At 45.5% G+C, this 26,007-nt stretch overlaps 1 protein-coding gene across 3 annotated transcripts in view; it reads left to right on the top strand.

Moving 5' to 3' along the window:
• ZFAT (zinc finger and AT-hook domain containing) overlaps nucleotides 1-26,007 on the top strand; it is a 233,381-nt gene that overhangs the window by 67,200 nt on the left and 140,174 nt on the right. For all 3 annotated transcript variants that reach the window (XM_031014020.3, XM_055348046.2, XM_055348048.1), the window contains exon 3: nucleotides 8,529-8,780. In XM_031014020.3, coding sequence (XP_030869880.1) covers nucleotides 8,529-8,780 — 252 coding nt within the window. The remainder of the gene's footprint in view (nucleotides 1-8,528; nucleotides 8,781-26,007) is intronic.

Genomic DNA, 26,007 nt, shown 5'->3' with positions numbered 1-26,007 from the left:
TTTTTAGTAGAGACGGTGTTTCACTGTGTTGGCCAGGATGGTTCTCAAACTCCTGACCTTGTGATCCACCCGCCTCAGCCTCCCAAAGTGCTGGGATTACAGGTGTGAGCCACTGCGCCTGGCTCAGTTCTTTTAAATTTATAGAGACTTGACTTATGGCCTAAAATGTCTGTTTTGGATAATTTTTCATGTGGACTTGAGAATACTTTGTATTCTGCTGTTGCTGGGTGGCATGTTCGGTATATGTATTAGAATTTGTTGGTTTATAGGGTTATTCACATCTATTTCCTGGCTGATGCCTAGATTTTATAATTGAGGAATATGTGGCTTAGAGACTCAGAGGAGTTAAAACAGCATGTTCAAGATTACCTATATAGTAAGTGAGAGGGAGGGATTTAGGCCCAGCTGATTTGATGTTATTTGCATGTTATGGTGGTAGTCCAGGAATAATCAAATTCTTATCATGGAGCCTACTTTTATAAATTATTTTCCTTTATTAAATAATTTACTTTTGACAAATTCTTCTTCCGTATGTTTTCTTTTGTGTGTGTGTGTGTGTGTATACTAAACTACTTTTGTCTGTGTAGTTTAATTTTAAAAAGCATGAATTCCTTAGTTAAACTCAGCCTCTTAACATGACAAAAAATTTTAAAAAGTCTTTCATTATGAACTTCAAGTCTTTCCTTTTCTCTTTGTGAAAGTTCATAAAATTTGAGGCTTGTAGAGGCTTAGTTTCTCTCTATTGATTTTCATTCAGGTTTAACCTTCACAATTCATTTTAAGTTGAGAGATACTTGAAATGGTTTAATTAAACCTTTAACTGAGTAGTAATTGATTTATTATTTTGGTCTCTCATTATAACATGAAGCCGCTGAAATCCTCTGGTTTATTTTATAGCCTTTTAATCTTTTTTGCTCATGTAGGAAGTGGTCTGCAGAAAGACCTTTCATTTTCCTTCTCTTTTCCTCATCAAACCTCTGGCTGTGATCCAAGAAGAAATTTCCTAATGGACCGAGCTCATTCTCGTGTGTGTGATCCCATGTGCGTGTGAGTGTGTGATCATATCTCTGTGTGTATGTGTATGGGTGTGTTTGTGAGTACACAGGTATGTGTGTATATGGGTGTGTTTGTGTGTGTGCATGTGATTGTGTATATAGGCACGTTTAAGTGTGCACATTGTGTTGATTGTGTATATAGATGGTGTGTGAGTGTGCATGTGTGTGATACTGTATATGTGCGCCATGCGAGTGTGCATGTGTGTGATTGCATATCTGGGGACATTGTGAGTGTACATGTGTGTGTGATTGTGAATATGGGCACGTTTGTGAGTGTGCTGTGTGTCGTGGGCATATGTGTAAGTGCACGTGTGTGTGGTTGTGGGCACATGTGTAAGTGCACGTTTGTGTATGAGACTGTGTATACGGTACATTTGTGAGTGTGCACATGTGTATTTGGTTGTGTACATGGGTTGTGTATGTGGTTGTGTATGTGTGTGAGTGTGCATGTGTGTGTGGTTGTATAGGTGCTTGTGTATGTGTGTATGATTGTGTATATGGATATGTGTGTGCACGTGTATGATTTTGTATATGGGTGTGTATGAGCATGTGTGTGTGAGAGTGTGTGTGCACACGCATGCATTCATTTATCCTGATGGAGGCTGGGGCAATTGAGGAAGAATGTACATGGGTCTCCCGAGAGCCTCGTTTTGGCTCTCCCATCTTCTGATTTCACACCCTCTGCGGGAATTCTTCCTTTCTTACCTTTCCTCTCCTCTCCCCTCCCCTTTTCCATCTCTTTAGTCATTAACTGTTTGTTGGGTGCCTGCTGTATGTCTGGGTGCTGTGCTAGGTGCTGGGGCTGCAGGAGGGGCCCATAGGCTGTTGACTCTGGCCCCCTAGCTGGTGAATGGCAAATAGGCAAAAAGGCAGTTTCAGTGCAGCAGGGCGAGTGCCTCTGCGCTGTTAAGTTCAGGCTGCTAAAGACGTCCTCTAATGTGAGGGTAAAAGGAGGCTTCCCAGGGGAGGTTGATGTCTATGTTTAAATCTGTATGTTGTCTCTTCTGGGCATTTACCACAAATCCAGTCATTCTGAGTGCATGTACGAACGTTGAGCACTCTGATCTGCCCTGGTCAGCAGCGCAGTGTAGTGGAAAGGGCACGCGTCTTGGAATCAGACTTAGGCTCCATTCCTGGAGCTTTCATGTGATTGCTGGAGCCTTGGCTGGCACATAGGGACCTTTGTGCAGATTACAAAAGGCGCCCCCATTCTGAGGGATTGAGCTAGTAACAGGAGCTCTTTCTGGGTGAACAAACATAAAACGTGCTCAGGGCTGATGCAGCCAGTGCCGGAGCACACAGCTTGGCTAGTGGAATTTGGCCCTGGTAAGTCTTCAGTCACCGCCTCACACAGGGTACAGCCTGCACCACAGCCTTGAGGCTCTGCTGGGGACTTAGACAAGTGGCATGGCTGTGACTTTTGTCATCTGTCAAAGAGAGATAAGATACTGACCTTTTTCATAGGTTCTGAGACAAGTGCATGTTCATACATGATGCCTTAGTCCATAGTGACTGCCTGTTAGACATTGTACCCTCCTGTACCTTACATCCGTGTACTTTCCAGCCCAGGGAGTGGGGTCACACTGAAGCTTGTCACTGCATGAGACTATCGTCATTTTCCTGCAGAACTTAGTGAAGAGGTCAAAGTGTATTATTTCTGTGCTTAGATATTAATTGAACTGTCCAAAGGACTTGCTATGACATGGGTATGAAGTTCACTGACTTTGAGGCAAACAGGTCTGTATTCAATTCCTGATTCTGCCATTTATTAATTCCCTGACCTTGGAGCAAATTAGTTAATCTTCTTAAGCCTCAGTGACCTCTACTATATGATGGGGATCATACTAATGCCTCCCTTGGGGATTAAATGAGGACATGCATGTGAAGTGCTTAGCATGGTGCCTGAGATATATGTGCTTAATAATGATTAGTTATCGCCATTATTTACATGGCATTTCCACGATATGGCTGGTAAAAGTACAAGGAGCAGGCTTGGGATGCCTTCAGCCTCCCTGGTGCCTGGCATTGTGGAACAGGATGCAATCTGTCCCTGCAAAGGGGATGTTGCATTCCTCATAAACCTAAGAGGCTTGTGTTCCCCTATTTATGATAAATAATTCATTGTCTCCCCTGTTGCTTCCTGAGCTTTGGAAATAAACGTCAGGGAGATTGACTGTCAGGGCCTTAAAATGTTAGTCTTTCAGGATTTTCCAAAATTCTTGAGTTGGTGTGATTAGAGATTGAGCTGCCCTGTGCGAGTGCTGGGAAGCTGGCCGTATCCAGGGTTTTAGGCATAATAAAATTTGTGTGCCTTTAATTCTACATTGGATTTCCTGGTGTGAGAGCTATTTTAAAATGAAGAACTCAAGGAAAAAATGTGTATTGAGTCAGAATGAATGAGAATGCATGTACATCAAGAAATCACATTATCTAACTGTGGACCAGGTGGGAGGATAATAGTTTCTTAAAAGAGATATTCTAAGTCAGAATCTTAATGACTATGGCCATAATATTAAACAGTTGCCATTTATCAATCACCTCCTGAGTTCTGTGCCCAGCATTGTAATGGATTGCTTTTATCAGTAGTGACTCTATAAAATAGAGGCAGTTTTGTGTTTATTTTTCGCATTGGAAACGGAGGCTCAGGGGAGATTTGAACCCAGGTCGGTCCAGCTCCAAGCCAGCATTCTCTGCACAGCACAGATTGTCTCTATTAAAGTGTGTAGTGCTGACCTTTTCTTACCCATGCTTCAGGGGTATGTGATTCTGCAGAAACATTTTTGACTGGGAATAAGGAAACCCAAATTCCAGTTCTGCGTGCTCAGCAGCTGGTTCTGGAAAATGTGCCAAGCCACTTGAACCGTTGTGTCCCTTGTTTCTTTTCCTATTGAGGACATTGTGTTTGCTACATCCATCTCTTAAGATTTTTATAAGGCTAAAATGAGATAATAGCTGGGAAAGTGCCTTGCAAACTTGAGTGATGCACAAATAAAGGGCTTACATTATTAAATTGTTGATAATGTTGGGCTATTTTTTCATAGTGTTCATGTTGTGTTTTGATTGAGTTAGAAGTAATCCTTTGGCCGATTCTCTGCCCCTTGCCAGTTTTTGGCCTTGGATCTGCAAGGATGATTTTCTGACTAAGAGGAAGTTGTCCCCAAACTGTGGATTTAGAGCAGAGTTAAGAGGCACTGTGGCTCAGCCCTTTCTTCCTTTTGGAAACTGGGGACACAGGAAATGGCTTCTTTTCCAGATATTTCTTTTTCTATCATCAAACAGTGGATCAGTGTGTACTTATTAATTGTATCTACTCCACATCCAGCTCCGTTCAAGACCCTGTGGGACCCAGGAATTAAAAGGCCAGCTCAGACCTCAGGGTTTGTCATAAAAGGTGGGGAAAAATAGAAACAATCAGGGAGTGGTGTGGGCGCATACACGCCCTACGTGTGTGTGGCTCACACTGTAATTCACATCAAGCTGTGGGGATAGTCATCCTGCTCACTTAGCTGGGGACACCTCATGGAGGAGGCACTGAGGTCTTAACTGGACCGGACATGTTAGGATTTGAACTGGGGCTTGGTGTGTGATTGGTAGTGAAGGAGGTGGTCGCAGCTTGGGAGAACAGTACAAGTAAGTGAAAAGAGACGGGGATTCTCTGTGTATATTTGGGGAGGTCTAGAAAATTGCCCTGAGCAGTTAAGGGGGAGGAAGAAGGAAGTGGGGGCACTGAGTGTGTGTGTGTGTGCAGGTGTGTGTGTCTGTGTGTGCATATGTGCAGGGTTGGATCACGTGCTAAAGGACCTTGAAGGCCAGGCCTGAGAGTTGTGGGCAAAATCATCCAGAACAATGGAAGGTTCTAGAGTGAGGGAATGACAGATGCGGGATGGAGGCAGAGAAAGCCCAGAGCAGGAGGCTGGAATCTGGACACCGTGTGCAGGCATCTGGGTGGTGAGGTTGCTGTGTGAACAGAGAGGGGATTTACTGGACAGACATCTTTAGGGCAAAGTCCATAGAGTTTAGTGACAGATTAAATAAAGGAATTCAGAGGGAGGAAGAGGAATTAAAGCTAACTCCATTGAAATGTTTTGATTTAGAGGTTACATGATTTTCCTTGCCCAGTCCCAAGATTCTCAGCTCTGCCATAAAATGCGAGTAGTTGACAGCAGCAACTCATTTTCAGAGCTTAAATTATTCAAGTTCATTTATGAATATTTCATTTTTAGCTAGCTAATTGGTCTTGAGGATCTGAATTATGGATGCAGCAAGCTGGAAGATTAGTTTTGTCACCATCGTATTTGAGGTTTTCCAAAGCTTTCAGGCCAATTTTATTTCTTCCTTGCCTTGGAATTAATTGTGCATTGCTCATGAGTTTAATTCACCCAGATTTGCTGGCTGCCTGCTGCGCAGGGCACCAGGTTAGGTGCGAGGGGGATAAAAGGTAATCAGGACAGGGACTCTGCCTTCGAGGAGTCTCCAGTCTGGGGGAGCGGAGACTCACGATGGCTGCTGTACCGCACGCTGTGCTGTGCTCCAGCAAGTGCAAACACTGTGGCCGTCTGTGCTCCATTGAGTCTGTGTGGAGAAAACACTGGCTACCCCGCAATAGTAAGTTTGCCACACTCAAGCTTAAGGGCACAGTTCTCCACAAGACGACCAAGTCTGCCCAAGACTCCTGATACCAGCCACAAGTTTGGAGGGTCTCCTGGACCACCTTTACTTCTTTCTTACTACTACAGATTTGGAAGGTCCCTGCGGTCTCTCTCAGCTTTGATAATTTGCTAGAATAACTCACACAACTCAGGAAAGCCCTGTCCTCATGATTATAATTTGACTATACTCAAAGGATGCAAATCAGAGAGCCAGTTAAAGGGAGAGAGGTGTGTGGGTAAAGTCGCAGACTGGGAAGGTTCTAGACGTGGAGCTTTTGGTCCACCCATGGAGTCCTGAGCAAAGTTACCTCTCTCCCAACTACAACATAGGACAGCACTCAAGAGTATTTCTAATCAGGGAAGCTCTCTCGAGCCTTGGTATCCCGAGTTTTTATTAGGACCCCATGACACACTGCCCACATGCTGCCTTTTAGTCCCTGTCACTCCTGTAGGTTCTGACCGATGCCTTTTATTTTCCAAAGTCCCCATCATAAATCCCATTGTTTGTCTGGTGGCCAAAGTCCCTGGGTAAACAAAGATGCTGCTATCAGGAGGGACATCCGGGGGCCTAGAAATCACCTCCCTGTAGCCAAGGGCAAAGGCCAGACTTCTCTTTGGGTAAAGTTAATTCTTCACTCACAATCACATCCTCATAGAGTGTTTCAGGGGAGTGGCTTGTGTCTGCGGGATGGCAGAGTCTGTCACTGGGTTTAGACCTGGGCCGCAGGCTCCAGTAAACTCTTAGGCACCCTGTTTCTGGAACTCAGCTGACGTGACACGAGGTGGGTGTTTTGTAGTCTCTCTGCTAATTCTGCTTCTCTGATATGAATTGCTGCTTCAGTAGGTTGTGCAAGTACACGTTGTTGTGAAGAAGAATAAGGAGAAAAGTTTTAAAGACTCCAAGGGAAATGGTTTCTTACTCTGTACCTTGTATTTCTTTCCTCCCATCTCCCTTGCACACGGGCTGGTTCTCCTGTAAACACAGCCTTTTTTCTCCTTGTTTAAATCTAGGGAGGGCTCCCAGGGCCTTCTGTCTGTTGTTTTATCTGGTTTGCCTTCCTATCATTAAGTACCTTCTCCTCCTTTGTGCTCCCCTGCCCACCATGCCCCAGGGAGATAGAGTGAAGGCAGGAATCTTGCTGGTTGCCTTAGTGCAGGACTCTGGTTTGGATCTTTCAGCCAAGGCTGACCCACTCACCAGTGGCGTTGCAGTTCAGTTGAAGCTCTGTTCCAGCAACGGCCCTCCTTTCCCAGGAAATCTCTTGCCTCATTCTGGTGCCAGGTTTCCCTGAGGTCTTGGGTACCCCGTACCAAGGCAGGCTCCTTTGTTCAGATTCCCTGTGGTCAGGCTATTGTGTCCCTGCAGACTCTGCTCCAGACTGTTCTGCCCATCTCTGCTCCCCTTTGCCCCTGTGGCCTCCCTGTCTGATTTGTGAGCACAAGTGACTTACTTAATGGGTCCTCATGGTAATAGCAGTAGATAAAGTGGCTGGTGTCCTACTGTGCAGAGCAACAGCTTTAGAGAGAGCAGGAAGGGACCTGAGAGACATTCTACAGATGCACATGTACCCAAGATGGTGCCAGAATCTAGTACTCCTTCGTCTACCCCAATGTTCAGGTTCAAAGAGGGTTGCTGAAGTGCCACTCCTCTGCCAGACAGATGACTGGCATTGGGGATGTCAGCCAGGCTGCTGGCGGCTCTCTGCTTGGTCTCACTCAGGGACATCTCCTAAGTCTCATCGTTGAAGACCACACCCCTCCACCTTCACACAACTGGATGAGATGCTCTGCTCCCTGCCCTGCTCACCCATCTTTTTTTTTTTTAATTTGAGATGGAGTCTCGCTCTGTTGCCCAGGCTGGAGTGCAGTAGTGTGATCTCAGCTTACTACATGCTCTGCCTCCCAGGTTCACGCCATTCTCCTGCCTCAGCCTCCTGAGTAGCTGGGACTACAGGTGCCCGCCACCACGCCTGGTTAATGTTTTTTTTTTTTTGTATTTTTAGTAGAGACAGAGTTTCACCATGTTAGCCAGGATAGTCTCGATCTCCTGACCTCGTGATCCGCCCACCTCGGCCTCCCAAAGTGCTGGGATTACAGGCGTGAGCCACCGCGCCTGGCCTCCGCTCACCCCTCTTAATTCCCACCTTCATTCCGGAGATGAATGCCTTAAAAATTAACACTAATTGAGAAGAAACACAAGTTGTAAAATGATTTTAAACTTGCTCTAAAGCAGCTGTGATCATGCCATTGAAAATCACTAGGTCGCTAGGAAACTGGAAAAATATTGTCTTTAGTGCTATAATTTGTGGCTTTAGATTGTAATTATTTTTTCTTTTTCTTGCCAGGACAATTTGACTCTAATAATTGTGACTCCTTGAAATAATCTGAATAGTTTTGTAACTCATTAAGGGCATGACAAGCTCAGCAGCCTTTGAGAACGCTTTGCAAAGAAGTCCCTAAGCAGTTTCTGAGAACTGGATTTCAGTGGAAATGGTGCTTAACAAGGGGCAGGATTTGTGAACAGGGGGTTGACAGCCGCAACTTAAAATCCTGTCAGCATTGCTGGAGAAAGATGTACAGAGATGCTGATAAACTGATTGTCTTGAATCAGAACATTAGAAAATTCATTACCCATTAGTACACAGATGCAATGATATTAGCACCAATGATAATTGTTTGCAGCTGTTAATGTCTGGAATCACTTTAGATTTTTCATTTTTAATAAAACGTGAAACCTGACCATATCCTCACACTTGGAGGGTGAACGTGAACCCTGCACTGCCATCTCATGTGATTCCATTGTGCCCTCTTGTTTCCTCTGTAGAGTTTTTGGTCATGAAGAGGAAGAGAGGCAGGCCTAAGGGGTCCACGAAGAAGTCCAGCACAGAAGAGGAGCTGGCAGAAAACATTGTGAGTCCGACTGAGGACAGCCCGCTGGCTCCGGAGGAAGGGAACAGCCTGCCTCCAAGCAGCTTGGAGTGTAGCAAGTGCTGTCGGAAGTTCTCCAACACGCGCCAGCTGCGGAAGCACATCTGCATTATCGTGCTGAATTTGGGTGAGGAGGAAGGAGAAGCAGGTAAATGCTGCCAAAGGGCTGAACATGTCAATTTCTTATGAAGAGGTGTATCTGCTAATATCAGGTTTCACTGGGTCAGTTATTACTTGGAAATAGCACATATTTATTCAGCTCTCACCCATCTGGAAAAGTGCTTATTTTCCTAATGATGACTGACTATTACCGTAAGTAGTCTTTGAAGTGAATGTGTCATCTGGGAGTTGATGCCCATGGCATGCAGGTCAGGGGACTGCTTTGCTATATGCTTTGAGAGTTGCAGGGATGGTAAAACACAGCCTCTCTCTTTGCTGAGCTTATGTTCTGGGAAAGAAGACAAGGTTTTAAATGCATCATGTTAATCGATAACAAATTGTCAGCAGGAGAAAGCATTCTGATGGAAAGTCAGGAGTGAATCTGGTGTCACAGTTTGGGTGGCATTGAATTGAAGGAAGGACGTCTTAGTGGATGGATGGGGCCATGTGGGCCGAAGTGCAGAGATTAGGATCCTCAAGGCTCCTATGAGGGACCTCGATGGGCCAGCGTTGGCTGAGGACTAGATTTCAGTGGGCATTCTTGAAGAAAATAAAGACTATCGCATGCCTCCTCCAGATACATTCTTAACTAGGCTTCAGCTCTGAAGCAGCTTCTAAAAGAGGCTGAAAGGCGGATAGATGTGGTCAGGGAATGAAGTCGCTGTGGGGTAGTGTGTCTGCAGATGGCCTTCGTTGGAGGAATGAAATAGCAAGGCTGCGCTGGAGCAGTTAGGGCCTCTGCTGTGGGTTCTGTTGTTGTTGAGTCCTTGCACCATTTTTGAAGCCTTCAAACTGTACCCCATGTTTAAGTTCTTTCTGTTTTGTATTGTGCTAACCATGTTATGTGGAAAACAGTTCTCATTAAGAACATAGGCTCTGGGTTACGGCTGTCTGGGTTTGCATTCCAGCTTCAGCACTTATTAACTTCATTTTGCCTCAGTTTCCTCATCCGTAAAATCGGAATAAAAGCAGTCCTGTCTCCTATGGTTGCTTTGACAATTAAGTGAGATAGGAGTTGGAAAGTGCTTCCAGTAGTACCTGCTATATCAAAAGCACCGAGTGAATGCCAGCTACTACAGCGAGCCATTCATAACCACATGGATACAGTATTGTTGTCATCCTTCCTGCATCCTGGATAAGGGTGTTTAGACTCTGAGAGATGAAGTAATTTGTTTAGGGTCCTTTAGTTAGTAAGGGGACCTGGCCTTTGAACCCAGGCCGTCCTACTCTGACCCCTGTTCTTAAATTCCTCACCATAAATGCCTCCCTACAATAAGCAAGACTCTTGGTCTGCAAAACCCTATCATAGTTTGGGTGAATTATTGAGTAACTCATCAACTAATATTTATGGAGCATCTAGGTTGGTGGCCAAGGCTCATTGCCAACATCTGTACAAGTTGTAGAAAATACCAGACACTGTTCCCTCTCATAAAGAACTCTCAAGGCAATGATGTAAAATCTTGTGGGGCTGCACGGGCTCATGAAAATAACCCATGAGGATCAAAGGAGGTGGAGCTATCCCTAAATGGAGCCTGAGTAATTGCCGTGTGAGAGCTGCAGGCCGGGAGTGCTGTCATTTCAGAAGAATCCGCATCGTGTTTCAGAACCTAAAGTCCTTTTGGGAAATAAAGATAATTTTAGAAATGAGATGGTTGAAAGAGGAAGGATTAGGATGGACCTCCCCTGAACCCGAAGCTCTGATTTCCAGTGATTTGTTAATCACTGGATTTGGGTTACAGAGTCTTTCCCCCACCCTCTTGTGCGTGCATGCACACTCTCTCTCTCCCTGTCTCTCTCTCTCTCTCTCTCCTTCTCTCCCTGTCTCTCTCTCTCTCTCCCTGTCTCTCTCTCTGTCTCACATGCATACATATGCATGCCCCCTGCTCCGGCACAGCTAGGTAACGATGTTGCATTTTAATCAGTGCTAGCCATCGAGGCAGCTCTGCTGTCTGTAGTTTCTGCACTGCCTGAGCCCTTCAGAGAATCTAGTTCTCTCCCATCATTTTCTGCTGTCTTCTTGAGAATCTCTTTTGTTTGTACCTTCACAGGGTTTTTCCTGTCAGGTTCCTTCTGAGACACTCCTGGACTTTCTGCACAACTGTGGCTAGAAATCAGAGACTTTGCTCTTTGGCAACACTAAATTTTTCTGCTTTCCATTCTTCTAGACCTCAGGTCAAGCTCTGGGTTTGAGGCTCAAAGTCAACAGCACAGACCCTGGAGGCCCAGAAGTTCGACTGGGTCTGTGGCTGTTCCCCAGTCTGCACTGCCCTTGGGGTCAACTCTCTAAAACAGGGGTCCCCAATCCCTGGGCTGCAGGCTTGTACTGGTCTGTGGCCTGTTAGGAACCAGGCTGCACAGCAGGTGAGTGGTTGGTGAGCGAGCATTACCACCTGAGCTCTGCCTCCTGACAGATCAGCTGCGACACTCGCTTCTCATAGGAACATGAGCCCTGTTGTAAACTGCGCATGCCAGGGATCTAGGTTGCGTGCTCCTTATTGAGAATCTAATGCTTGAGATCTGAGGTGGAACAGTTTCATCCCCAAACCACCCCACCCCACCATCTGTGGAAAAATTATCTTCCATGAAACCAGTCCCTGGTGCCAAAAAGGTTGGGGACTGCTGCTCTAAAACACAGTGCCTTAGTGTCTCCCCATCACAGCAGAGTGAAGAGTCTTTCTCCCTGCATGTTCAAGACCCTCACCAAAACCATCTTTCCGTGTGGCTCTGTGGCATCATTTGTCAGTGACATAAAGTATTCTGTTTTTTGTACCAACCAGGGTACACTTGATGAAAACTTAGGTTTTTATCAATTTTTCACTGTTGTAAATACTGCTTTAATAACTATTCCTAAATGTGTGTGTGTGTGTGTCAATATGTATACATATTTGTAGACTTGTGTTATGGTTTTTGTAGGATAAATTCCTAGAACCAGATTGCTGGGTTGGAAAGTGTGTTAATATTGCCAGATTTCTCCCCAGAAAGCTCACATCAACTTAGATTCCAGAAGTGTCTGAGAATGCCTATTGGATATTATTACTTTTGTTTGTTTTAGTTTTTAATACCTGTAATGAAACAGAAAATACTAAGAAAGTGAAAATATTCCAAAATTTCACTGCCTGGGGTCATTGACTGTTACACTGAAAAAGAGAAGGCCCTCCTCCATTCTTTGTACACCCATATGTATTTTTCAGAACTGAGATTATTCATAACATTCTGTGATCTTTTTTCACTCACTAATGTGGCAGATAAATTTTTCATGACAATATTTTTTATTTAACAAGCTGTTTTCTAGCGCTTTTTTATGCTACAGTTGCTGTTCTCAGTGTTTTACAACTAATAGTCATTTTAATTCTCATGGTAGCTTAAGAGGTAGGCACTATTTTTGTTGTTGTTGTCATTGTTGTTTGTTTTGTTTTGTTTTGTTTTTTTTGAGATGGAGTTTTGCTCTTGTTGCCCAGGCTGGAGTGCAGTGGCGCAATCTCAGCTCACTGCAACCTCTGCCTCCCAGGTTCAAGTGATTCTCCTGCCTTAGCCTCCCAAGTAGCTGCAATTACAGGCATCTGCCACCACGCCCGGCTAATGTTTTGTATTTTTAGTAGAGATGGAGTTTTACCATGTTGACCAGGCTGGTCTTGAACTCTTGACCTCAGGTGATCCACCTCACTTGGGCTCCCAAAGTGTTGGGATTACAGGTATGAGCCACTATGCCTGGCCAAGGTATGCACTATTGTTATTCCCATTTTATAGAAGAGCAAACTAAGGCACAAATGTTTCAGCCGTTTGCTTTGGTCACACAGCCCATATGTGGTGGAGCTGGTTGTGAGCGAGGTGGGCTGGCTCCAGGGTCTGTGCTTTTGACTGCTTTGCTGTGTGTCCTTACCCAAAACAGTGTTACTTGTTGTCATTTTTAAAGGCTGTACAGCATTTCTTCATATGCATGGGCATACCTCATTTTGCTTCATTGGTCTCTAGTTGATGGGCATTTAGAATTGTTTTAAAATTTTCTCTCTGATCAAAAAGCACTACTCAGGTGAACAGTCCTGAGCATGCATTTTAGATTTATTATTATTATTTTTTGCACTTGTGCCGTTATCTTAAATGACTAATAATGTAATGCTTGTTAAGTTTTTATTTAACGAGCTGTTTTTTAGTGCTTTTTATTTTGCAGTTGCTGTTTCTCAGTGTTTTACAGCTAATAGCTCTTTTAATTCTCATAGCAGCTAAGAGGTAGGCACTATCGTTATTCCCATTTTATAGAAGAGGAAACAGAGACACAGATAGTTTCAGCAGTTCTCTTGGATAGATCACACAGTCTGTAAGTGTATCTTTTAGTTTCCTTTGTAGCATTGCTTTTTTTTTTCTTTTGCATTAGGAAAATGCAAATAGGGCATATTTTACATTTTGACGCACATACATATTGTCAAAACGCCCTGTAGAATGTGCGTATCAATTATTTTTCCATCATGGGCCATGTCCTCAGATAGCCTTTATCCTTTTCATCCTGGGTTGTGTCAGCCTCTGCCCTTGCCAGTCTCTTTTGTGAACAGTTTGCTTTAATTGTTTTAATTTGCTGCTCCTTGGTCACTAGTGGGCTATCTCTGTTACAGTTTTTAGTTATTTGTGTTTTTTGTGTGATTGGGGGCATTCTGTGTTCATGCACTTTACTTACACCTTTGAATGATCATATATGCTGAAAATATTTTCTGCAGTTTGTCATTTGTCTCTTAATTTTCTTTGTAGCATTGCTTTTTTTCCTTTTGCATTTTGCTGGAGTTTTAAATTTCTGTATTGTCACCACTGTTTGTATCGTATTGTCAAATGTATCTTTTACATTTTTTGCCCTTTTATCATAGTTTACAAAATTTACCTCATATACCCTCCAATTTAAAAAAAATGCTTCTGTTTCTCTGTTATCTCTATGGTTTTATGTATATCTTTGATTCATTTGGACATTGCATTTTTGTTTTCTGTAAGTTGTGAAGTAAGGCAGTTATATAGTTGCCTTTTTAACAAGGTGGGGATTAAGGGCACCATCCCACTGTCAACAGTTATTTTCAAGTATAACTTTTGACTCTCCTCAAACTTAACTAGTAATAACCTACTGTTGGCCAGAAGCCTTACCAATAGTCAATTAACACATATTTGGTGTGTTATATGTATTATATACTATTTCCTTATAATAAAGTAAGCTAGAGAAACAAAATTGTTACTAAGAAAGTCATAAGGAAGAGATAATATGTTTACTGTTCACTAAGTGGAAGTAGATCATCATAAAGATCTTCATCTTCATTCTCCTCATGTTGAGTAGGCTGAGGAGAAAGAGGAGGGGTTGGTCTTTCTGGAGGGGTGGGAGAGATGGAAGAAATTTCAGTATAAGTTTCCCCTTGCAGTTCAAACCCATGTTGTTCAAGGGTCAACTGTATATATTTGACCAATAAATCTAGGGAAAGGAATTATCTTAATAAATATAATTCAGTAGATAAAATATTTGAAGTCATAGATAGGGTCCACGGAGAAAATACAGATCTGGCAGTTCAAAGTCTCAAAAACCCCTTAAAAATAAAACTTTGTGTTTTGAAATAATTATGAATTCACAGGAAGCTACAAAGATAATACAGAAGAGTCCCATGTGTTCCTCATCTGGTCTCCCCCAGTGGCTACACCCTACACAACCCTAGCGCAGTATCAGAATCAGGACTTTGGCCTTTGAGTGCGCGTGGCTTACTGCCAATTTGCCACTCACAAGTATGGCCTGTGCTTACCACCAGGAGGCAGAACTGCTCTGTTGTCACAGGGCCATGCACCCTGTCCCTCAATTGTCACCCTCGCCTAGCAGCTGCCAGCCTGTTCTCCAACTGTGTGATTTTGTCATTTTGGGAACACTGTGTAAATGGACTCACACAGTATGTGACCTTTTGTGGTTGGCTTAAAGAACTCCCCTTTTAGACCTAAGTTCTAATTTTATGACTGAAGAATTTGAGATGCAGAAGTGATGATGATCAGGTCACATGACTCATTTGGGGCTGGTTGGGGCCCGTGTCTCCCGACTCCTGCCCCGTTACCAGTTTGCTCTATCACGTCTGTGCCTTAAGACCACTCTCATTTCTACCTCATGGATGGAGATTTTCTCCAGTTCAGCATATCTCTGTCATATTTTTGTCTAACCTTACAAGCGATGGAAGTGGCACCCTGTGTGGATTCCTGATGCTTATTTTCTACTCTGTAATAATTAGGCAGTCTCTTCAGCAATGGCAGACAGACAGGGTCCTTTCTAATCAGATTATCGGCTTCCTCCAGGAATAGCTGTAGAGAAAATGGCCTCCTATTCCATTGATTTGAATGACCTAAATTGACTTTAATTTAACAAATACCAAATGGAAAGGTAGACGCTCTGGGTGTTTTTTCCTTTCCAGCCACGGTTGAAGCTCTAAAATATGCAGAAATGACCTTATGCCCAGCTGCCTTGTGGCTGGCATCCATGTGATTGCACCGTGTTCCCTAGTTTGCCAAGCACAATATCACAATTTGGAAAATTCTCGAGTAATTGTTTTAATATGTGCTCTGTCAAGAGCAGTCTAGTGACATTTCAAACAACTGACCTTGGCTCTATAGCTTGTTAAAACAATTAGAAGAAAACAAAATAAACTTTTTCTTACCCTGAACCATGGCAAGTTAAAATAACTCTTTTGATATGTTTTCAACATTTATTTATTTTATTCTGCATTTGAATGGTAGCAGAAACCAGGAAAAGAGATTTTTTTTTCCTGTAGTTATGTAGAACAGCTGGTGTTTTGAAAATGTTTTGCAGCCTACAGAAATCAATATGTCAAATTTATAAAAGTGACTTCTGAACCTTTCTAAGCTTGTTATTTCTGGGGTCATTTTATGCAAGGAGAGTTGTGAAAATTTCCTCTTATTCTCGTTAAATTCTTCCTGTCAAAGACAAGGCATTCATTTTATGGTCTTAAGATCCACCTGTAATCTTCATGATGATTTTTTATTACAGTGTTTCAAGTCTCTGCCTTCTACTGTATTTGTGTTAGCAAAACAGATGGCTTGATAAATACCTGCCATGACTGAAAATGGTTTTGAGTGAGTCATGTTTGAAAATTTGCAGGTGAAAATGTGTTTCCGAACATCCCACATTTGTCTGTGGAAAGATGGATAGTGGTAATGTCTGTTTCTTTTTGCTGCCTGTAAACCCTCATTTTTCCCTCTGTACTAACTAGGTGAGTGGAAACCAAGTGGTCTCCAGCCATGCTTGGTCTTGGGCGTACTTGTGAGTGTGGCTTCTGCATGGCCCAGTTCATGCCACTGCTCCTGCCTGCCTGCTCTGTGAGTGGCCCCTCTTCTGCCTATCATGTCACTGTCCCTGATTAAGGGGAGACCTGGTTACACCTGATAGCAGAGCTACCCTGAGTGACAGTGGCTCTATATTCCTGTGTTTGCTTTCTTGTCGGTGTTGCAGGTCCTCAGGGACTCTGCTTACTCAGGAACCCAGGTGGAGTGAGCAGCCACCATCTTGAAGGTAGCTGGTCATGGTACAGGAGGGAAGAGAGCCTGAGTGGTTTCGCCTTGGCTCAGAAGAGCATCTGTCATTTCTTCTCTCCACAGTTCACTTGCCAGTGTATTAGTCCGTTTTCACACTGCTATAAAGAACTACCTGAGACTGGATAAGTTATGAAGAAAGGTTTAATTGATTCACAGTTCCACAGGCTTAACAGGAAGCATGACTGGGAGGCCTCAGGAAACTTACAATCATTGCAGAAGTTGAAGGGGAAGCAAGGGTCTTTATATGGTGGCAGGAGAGAGAGTGAATGAAGGGGGAAGTGAATGAAGGGGGAAGTGCCTCACACTTTTAAACCCATGAGAACGTCAGATCTCACTATTATGAGAACAGTAAGGAGGAAATCCACCCCCATGATCCAATCACCTTCCACCAGGCCTCTCCTCCAATTCAACATGAGATTTGGGTGGAGACACAAATCCAAACTATATCAGCCAGCAGGGAATCACATGGCCCCACCTGACTTCAAGGGCCTAAGAAGTTCAGTTCTGCCCTGTTCTCGGGGTAGGGGAGCCCTGGAAATGCTTGGTGACCGTCACTAGTGACGGCCGCATGGTTCTTATCCATTTGCCTGATTTCACCACCAGCTGTGTTCTCATGTCTTGCAAATATCTTCCTTGCCCATGTTTCAGTTTGGGTGTCCCCCAGGCAGTTTAAGTTATGCAGTGTGTTCAATCCGAAACTCATCCAGCTCCCAACTGATGATCCTCCTCTATTTCATCCTGCTGACTGACCCCCACCATTCAGCCAGAAACATCCCCGTCACATCCCGACACTTACCGTGGTCGATTGACTACCTGCTGAATGTCACTTCAATCCTTCCCCTGTCCCTGCTGTTGTCCTCGTGGGTCCATCATCTTTTCTGTGGACTCTGTGACAGCTCCAGTCTGCCTATTTACCCTAATTCATGCTCTGTGTACACCAGTGTTTGCAGATATTCTGGGGGATTTATCCCCATTAAATATTTATTTAGTAATAAGCTGCATTTTTAAAATTGAATAAGCATCTGTAGAGTTCTTACTATGGGCCTGCCTCTCTTCTGAGTGTCTTACAAATATTAATTCATTTCCTCTTCATAAAAGCCCTATGAGGTAGTTACTGTTTTTATTCCCATTTCATGGATGAGGAAACTGGGGCAAGCATCCTATCCAGTGTCACCCTGTAGTAAGCGATGGACCAGGGATGTAGACTCAGGCCTTTTGGCTCAGATACATAGACTGCTGTATTAATATGCTATAGGTGTTATAATACACACATAAATGGTAAGTTTCAAAAGGATGAGTTAAGAAAGGTAAAGAAGAATTCTTCTTTTTTATTCCCGAATTTCAGTGGATTTTCCTAGGCATCCCCTGGCTGTATGCCTTTCACCTTCCACCTTGTCTCCCTAGCGTTAAGCATCTTTATGACATATGAACCCATCTTATCCTTACTCTGAACGCACCCCTTCGTGACACCCACTGCTGTTCAGGGACAGCCTAAGCTCCTTAAGAACCTGCTATGTTACTTAGGACCTAGCTGCTGCCTGCTCTGCACCCTGACTTCTTACCCTCTCCCACTTTGCCCACCTCCAGATCTGCAGTGAACGTCTGAAAGCCTCCAGTGTCCTGTGCCCTCACCATCTCTTGTACATGTCATTCTTTTTGCTTGTGATGTCCGTTTGCCCTTTTACCTCTGAATATGCTTGACCTTCAATGATCCTGGCATATGCAGAAGCCCCCTGAGCCAGCGGGGCCCCATCCCGTCATCTGTCCCTTCTCTATGGAATGCCACAACCCTCTCCTGTGCCAGTGATTCCTGCTGGTCTTCAAGTCACAGCTTTGTTTCCCCTTTCCAGGCCCAGCTCCAGAGTCCCCCTCCCTTGTGCTCAGCTTCCCAGCAGATCTGGGCTTCTCATTGTGCCGCGCACGTGCCTCGGTGTGTTGGAATTGCTGGTGTGTGTATTTGTCTCCCCATTAGCTGATAACTGAGAAGGCAGGAATCCACACTTGCACCACGGCCTGGTTCCCTGTGGACAGAATAGGGACACATCTCTCTTTTATTTACCAAAGTCCAGGGCCAGACTCTAGTCCTTGGTGGATTCGGCACAAACAGACCAAATAACTTGTTCTGTGTGGGTGTATCACTTCCTGGCTCTGTCTGTAGCATTCAGAACAGTGCCGGGCACACAGCAAGTGCTCAGTGAATATCTTTTGAGTGAAAATACGGATTCTCATACAGCAGACACAAGAAATGTACAATATCTAATGGGTGGGAAACCCAAAGTTAATTATTTTATACCTTGCATTTGTATTTCTCTGTGGTGTGGCCCCATGACTCAGATGAGGCCCTGGGTAGGTACATGTTGTGGCTGACTGGCTGCCATCTATACTTGCTCCCATGCATTTCTGAATCTGCAGATGCTTTAGTTCTTTTTCCCCCTGCTCTCCTGCTTTTCACATTTCGGCTTCAGCTATCAGTTTTTTCACTGGTACTTAAGGGTTATGTATGGAAGTTACCTCTTGTTTGCCGTCTAATGCAGCCATTTGAATTGGAAACCTTGGAGCCATCTTGAATTCCTCCTTTTGTCTCATCTGCAAATCTCTCAGTCCCCAGTCCTGCCAACATTTCTTCCTTCCTCTCATTGCCCCAGGTCCACTGTCATCACCTCTAATGCAGACAGTTTTGCAACAGTCTTCAGACTGGCCGCTCTCCTTCTGAATCTGCTCCCTATAAGCCCGCACTCCCAGAATGGTGTAAAATACATGGGGTCACGCTGCTTCCTGCCGGTGGGCCTCCCGTGGCTTTCCCTCCCCTGCTCTTGCTGGGCATGGATGGATCTCACCCTGTCCTGAGACTGCTTCGTCTTAGGCCACTGTCTCTGTATGCCATTGGCCCCCACTGGTCTTATGGATTCTTTTGTGCAGGCAGAGCTTTCTTCCTGGGAAGCCCCCTGTACCCTCAAAGCTAGCTAATGAATTCTGTCTCATTCTTTATGGCATGCACAATCCCTCAATGTAGGCAGTCCCGGCAAACATCTCCCTGGTGAAAATACCTGTGTATGACCTTTATTACTCCAGCAGCTTCTTACACTTTACATAGTTCAGATAAAAAGCTCAGATAAATGACAGTAAGCTACATTATCAGAGTTGTTTAGAGAAGGAAGAAAGTGTGGGCCCCAGAGCCTTGAGCCCATGGGGAGCTCCAGCATGCCCAGAGGTGGGCCTGGATGAGCAAACTGCAGTGTTAATCAGGCTGCTGAGTTTTACATACTTGTGTTTACACACTTCCAAACTTCCCTGAGCCATCCCCTCCAGAACTTCCCAGAGATCCGTGGAATCCCAGTTCTTGGCTCAGCAGGGATTGTGAAGCTCACCTGCCCCAGCTGGGCTCCCCAGTGACGCTGCCTCTTCTTCTGTGTGACCATCTGCCTCTGCTGCTGTGTGGGGCACTGTGTCTCTGCTCTGATTCGACCACTGGGGCAGGGCACCATTCTCTTTTTTAGATGAAGAAGCTGAGGCTCTGCTAGGTGAAGGAAGTTGCCTAAGCCCAGCTAGAGAGTACCTGTTGGAACAGGGATTCTGGTCCAGGACCCTTGGACTTTCCAGCTCAAGCTCTTGCCACGTGGATCCATCAGTCTTCAGGGATGCTGCTGCTGATTGGGTGGTCCTCCAATTCTCCACGCTCCCTGCTTCAGAGTCATGTGAATTCAAACCTCCAGTCCTGGTGGCAGTGATGTCTTCCTGAGAGACATGTCAGATAGAAACAGGGCTGACACTGCGGCCCCCCTCTCCCACTGCTGCTTACTGTGACTCTTAATGACCAAAGGGCACTCAGGGCCTTTTGCAGGGGCAGAATCCCACCCCAGCAGAACTGTGAAAGGAAGACTTTCTTCCTCAGCATCTTGGAGGTCACCCTGGGGCTGCTGGCTCTCAGGGACTATGTGGTAGGCTGGTGTCTGGAGGCAAAGGGAGTGGCCTCATCCTACAGTTGCTCTCTGAAGTTCAGCGATTTTCAGTGTGGAGGGTCCACGATTGATCCAGTGTGATGCAGCCCATGGCACAGGGGGCCTTTGCTCTAATTAACGGTCTCATGGTGACCATACCTGAGACCGGAGAAGTACTGGAACGCGTGGCTCACGGCTCGTGCCCAGCAGCCTGTACATCTGGACATACTGCTGGGGCTGAGGCTTCCCATCACAGGGAGATTGGCTAAAGCCAAGGGCTGAGTGAGACTCCTGCAGCAGGCAGAATCTCTTCTCTTTTTTTCTCCCACTTCCTGAACTTGTGCTATTGTTGGGCACTAAGTCAGACTTTGGGGATCGAAGTTGAGTAAGACAAGTCTATTCCCTTGAGCAGCTGAGTGCCTGGGGAGGAGGACAGTGATGTAAATAGACAACCAAATGTGGTGAGGTGAACCACCTGCAGAGGGAGCAGGGCAGGACCACTTGCTGGAGCGTTTCCTGGAAGGCTTCTTGAAGGAGGAGGTAGCCCTGAACTCCATCTCTGAGGATGACTTGGGACTGGGGGAGAAGGTGGAGAAGGAAATGGAATAGGCATTTCTCTCGTGATGGTTCATACAAAAGCCTGCAGATAGGGGAATGCAGGCACATTTGAGGTCTGGGACAATCACTGCAGTTAGTATGTAAGGCCGCCATGGGTGACCTGTGAGACAATGGCCTCGTGCCCTTCACAGGTTTATTTTCCTGGCAGTTTCTCTTTATTGGGAAGAGCACATGCTGGAAGCAGGTGCCTGCCTGTTCTTCCCCTGTAGTAAGAGAGATAGGAGGATGCGAGAAAGCCTAAGGGAAGAGGGCGAGGAAGAGCACATTCAGCAGGTTCGAATCAGTGTGGGTGTAATAAATGCTTTAAACTGCTTTATTAGCAGTGTGGAGTGAATTGGTGGCAGAGTCCCAGAATATAATCCCTTATCAGTCTGCTGTTCTGACAACTGTTGTGGGCTTTTTATTAATGTGGCTAACACTTTACTCTCCGGGGCATTGTGAGGTTTAATTAGTTCTTGGGCAATTCAGAATAGGTACTTTAGAATATTAGTGCAGTGTTAATTATAAATGAATGCATATGAACTAATTTCTACAAATGTGTGATTGCATTTACATTAAACTCTTTAGTTGCCTGCTTCCAATTCAACATATTTTGAATTACGAGTTACCTGTGAGATACTCTGTTCTGTGGGGAATTCAAGGGTAAGAAATGCAGACACAAATCCTGCACTAAGAGTGTAGGGCTGGAAAACAAAGCAGGACCCCTCCTTTCTTTTTGAGACGGAGTTTTGCTCTTGTTGCCCAAACTGGAATGCAGTGGTGCGACCTCGGCTTGTTGCAACCTCCACCTCCTGGGTTCAAGCGATTCTCCTGCCTCAGCTTCCCAAGTAGCTGGGAATATAGGTGTGTGCCACCATGCCCGGCTAATTTTTTGTATTTTTGGTAGAGGCGGGGTTTCACCATGTTAGCCACGCTGGTCTCGAACTCCTGACCTCAGGTGATCCGCTCGCCTTGGCCTCCCAAAGTGCTGGGATTACAGGTGTGAACCACCATGCCCGGCCACAGGACCCCTCCTGAAGAAGCACTTCTAGAAGAGGTGGGATGGTAAACAAAGAACAGGAAGATTTTGAGGTAAAAGGAACTTACTTGAGAGATTTTGTATCAAATGGGCTTTGTTTTTCTTAGTAAGGTGTGGGAAGCTCATCAGAGTTAAGGGTATGTGTGTGTGTGTGCATGTGCACATGTGCCTGCACGTTAGGGGCTGAGAAGAATGGGAACTTTTGGAGCCCTCCTGCTGGTCATTCATGAGTGCATCAGAGGCACTGAGCGCCTACTCTTTGTGTACCAGGCATGGGGTGGTTGCTGACTACAGGATGTCGCATGAATGGAGGTCTCTATAGTAGTTTCTTAGAGTGTAGTGGGCTGGGCAGAAATGACTCTGACACTCTGAGATAAGTGTGGGGAACAGCTGGTGGGGGCTCCACAGGGTATTGGGGGAGCTTGCGGAAGGGGCTTCTCTAGCAGCCTGGAGAGCAGGTGAGGTGGATGCTCTCTGGTGGCTCGCTGGGGCAGAGAGTTGAAGGCCACAGAGACGTCGAGCACTGAAGAGTGGGGCTGGGGGGTAGAGGAGGGCAGGGACAAGAGGGGAGGAGAGGAGGGGAGTACTACCCTTGCAAGAGGAAATAGCATTTGCTCAGACACAGAGGAGGCTGATGCAGTGATCCTGGGAAGTGTTCTGTGGCATCTGAATCCAGCAGTGGGAGTTGAAATAAGGGGACATATTGTGGAGATGTCAAGGAAGTGCAGTTCACAGGACCTGGCAGAGTTCACAGAGGGGAGCTGCCTTGGTTTTGGCTGGGGACCAGGGTGAATGGTGGCATCCCTGCCAACCTTGAGAGCCCAGAGGAGATGCAGATTTGGAGGAAAGAGGGTGAGTTAGTTGTGGCCACACATTGATCTGGGGACTGCAGGATATCCAAGAGGGCATGCCGCCCCACATGGAGTCTAGCATGAGGTCCTCAGTGGAGGAGGGGCATGAGTAGAGACTGGGTGGAAGCAGAAGGATAAACCACCAAGGGCAGCCTCCTGAGGCCCCCACTGGGGAGTGTCCAGGGATGGAGAGCAGGGAAGGCTACCTTGAAGGAGGAAGCGGATGGGTTGAGGATGATGAGTGATGCAGGGAGTTCAGTGAGAGGAAGCTGGGGTGAAGACTCCATTGATTGGGGGTGTGCCTCATTGCTGACTTGAGCCGGAGCAGTATCAGTGGAAGGAGGTCAGTAGGAGATGCTTGTAGTGGGAGGGAATGAAAATGGGAATGGAGCGAGGAGTCATCCAGAGATGACTAAGAGGATGGCCTGGGGGAGCCATCAGGGTGCCAACAGGAGGCAGGTGGCATGCTCAAATGGGTGACTAGAGAAGCTAAGGAAGAGACCCTTTGTAAAGGTATGTTCTGGTCTAGGTACAGCATCAAGTCATGGTGTACCTGTGGGACCGAGGGCAGCTGGGAGCAGCAGGGTAAACACGCAAGAGGGGAGAGAAGTCACCAGAACACCGAGGGAGAGAGCTGTGGCCTTTGGTAGAGGATGAGGTCAGCCTGTGATAACCTGGCAGGGAGGGAGCCTGGAGAATAAATACTGCTCCCCATCCCCGACTTTCCCCCTTTCCTTTCATCTCCTGCTGGTGCCTCCACTGGTCAAACCCAGTTGGAAGCCAGAGAGCAGTAGGGCCCATTGTGTGGTCCTTACTGGTCAGCCTTGGGAGCTGGGTGGAGAGTGGGGAGGGGCGACCTGAAAGGGCAAGCAGGACCTCACGAGGACTTCAGGGGACTCCGGATGCTTGCTCATTATCTACCCTTAAAAGGGACACGCTCGGGTCTCTGTTCCTTAAGTAATGGTCCCCTCCAGTTTGCATCAGAACATCTCACTCCGTGCAGGGGCACCAGACCCTGTCGTCATAGAAAGGGCTTCAGCCCCGCGGGGCATGCACACCATTTGCCAACATCTGCTTCCCTCTTTAAGGTTTGCATTCCACGTTGTGCGATGTCATCACTTTTTCCAAATGCTGTCTTTTCCAAAGGAAGTGAAATATAAAGAAGTATGCTAATGTGCTAGGGTTGAAGAGCAGTGCTGCACAGTAAAAGTTACAGTTCTTGGAACATCAGCACCTGGGGAAAATGCACAAAGCTAGGTGGTAGGGGGAGAAAGGGGCTCGGTCGCAGCTCATGATTAATACAAACCGAAAGAAACCAGAAAGAAGTCATCATCCCAACCTCAGGCCTGAGTAGGACTTTCATGTATATAATTAGGCGTGAATTCGACAGACTGGCATGCAGCCAGTGTTTCCTGAAGGCCTACTGTGTGTGCTCACCATGTGAGAAGGTTCTGCATCTGTTCCCTCATGTGAACCTTACAGTGACTCATTCTGCAGATGCAGATAAGTTTAGAGTGTTCCAAATTCATCCAGCTGAAAGGCAGAGCCTGGATCTTAGCTGAGATGCCTTTAACTCCAAATCTTGTGTTTTTCATCATGCGTTCTCAAAACAGTGACTTTTTATTAAAGCCGTATTTCACGTAGTACACTGTACCTCTTAATTCAGTAGTTTTAATGCTGTTTCCAGGGCTCTTCAGAGTTGCTTAGTGGCTGGGACTAGAAGGATACTGAGGACAGGTGTGGGAGGCTGGCAGGGAGCTCATCCACTTTAATCTGAGAGATTGTACTTTTTTTAGATTATTTATATTGAAATTGCCTAAAAAGCAGGAAAAAGCTCCTGCCAGTTAAAAAAATTTGAAAATTACCATCCCAGTATACTGACAATGACAGCTGAATTCAGACAGTGGTGCTGCATGATGTAAAACTTGATGGACAAGGGGACTTCAGCTAAGGGCCTTGTTTTCTGGAAGAGCACATTTATAAGAGCCTTGCAAAAAAAGTGAACCCTTAAAAGACTGGTTAAAAACACATGCCATGTACATAATAGTAGAGATACAGGTGCTAGTTAATGCTCAAGACAGTGCTTTGTAAAGTGTCATGTGCCACTCAGAAGATAAGGTATTGTTATTATAATAGTATTAATAGTATAGTTGATCTCCCTTCTGTGATATTGACTAAAGGGAAAATACTAGACAGGCATAGACTACTGTTAGAAATTTCCATTTACACCCACTGTTGCTGATGGAATTAAGGCTGGCCTCCCTTCCTGTGATCTGGCTTACCCAGGGTAGGGCCATAAAGAGCTCACTGGGGTTTGATGTCATCTAGTCTGCTCTTCCTCTTAAGCATCTCAGACAGGTTTCAGCTATTGATCTCACTAAAATTACATTCTGTTTTCTCTTGGCTAAAGAGTCTTTTCTAGAGCTCAGTGAAGATATTTTTAAACATTCAATACAATGAAAACAAAATACTACCTTAGAATTAACTGTGTAATTAGCACATGTACATGAAGAAGCAGGATATTTGAAGAGGGTTCATTTTGAAAATGGCATCTAGAGGACTTGGAGTTTGACCTGGGTCACCCCAGCAAGCCCGGAAACCCCTGGGGCTCCCTTCGGTGTCCTTATTTTCCACATTAGGATGTGTTTGTTAAAAGACATCTGCTTGTCAGCTGTTCTTTGTCAAGCACCCTGCCTAGGCCCAGGGACTCAACTGGGTTTTCTCTGAAACGAGTGTTAGTAAATTATCCAAAATTCCCCATCAGCATCAGCTAGGGGGCTTGGATTTCAGCTGGGGGTCTTTGACCCTGCGCTGTATCCTACCATCTCGGAAGAGTGACTTTTAGCAGCCGTGCTTATTGCCAGAGGGTTCATTGTATCTCAGTGCAAGGGAGATAGGAATTTATTTGTTGAACAGAACTCTGGCTTTCTTCAATCCCCAAGAATTGCCTCTTCATAGCACAGAGAATCACTGCAGAGCTGGAAGAGCTGGGCACACCATTGACAAGCCAATAGGGGACTTTAAATGCCTGGGCCTGGATGCCAGGCCAGAGCAGCAGCCTGTTGCACCCGGGAGCCAGCTGTGCAGTTGACTGTGCAGCGTGCCTTCTCGGGCTGGAGTGGGGCCGTTCATCTGCATGGAGTGATTAGGAGCAAATGGCCTCTTGCTGTGTATGGGCGCTTGGCTGAGGGTGCACAGAGCAAATGCCAGCCTTACTTTGTCTACCTCAGCCTTTATCAC

This window comes from Gorilla gorilla, chromosome 7, assembly GCF_029281585.2.
Source record: "Gorilla gorilla gorilla isolate KB3781 chromosome 7, NHGRI_mGorGor1-v2.1_pri, whole genome shotgun sequence".
Classification (NCBI taxonomy): domain Eukaryota; kingdom Metazoa; phylum Chordata; class Mammalia; order Primates; family Hominidae; genus Gorilla; species Gorilla gorilla.
The sequence above is the reverse complement of the archived record's forward strand: the minus strand, read 5'-3'. Positions and strand labels throughout refer to the sequence as shown.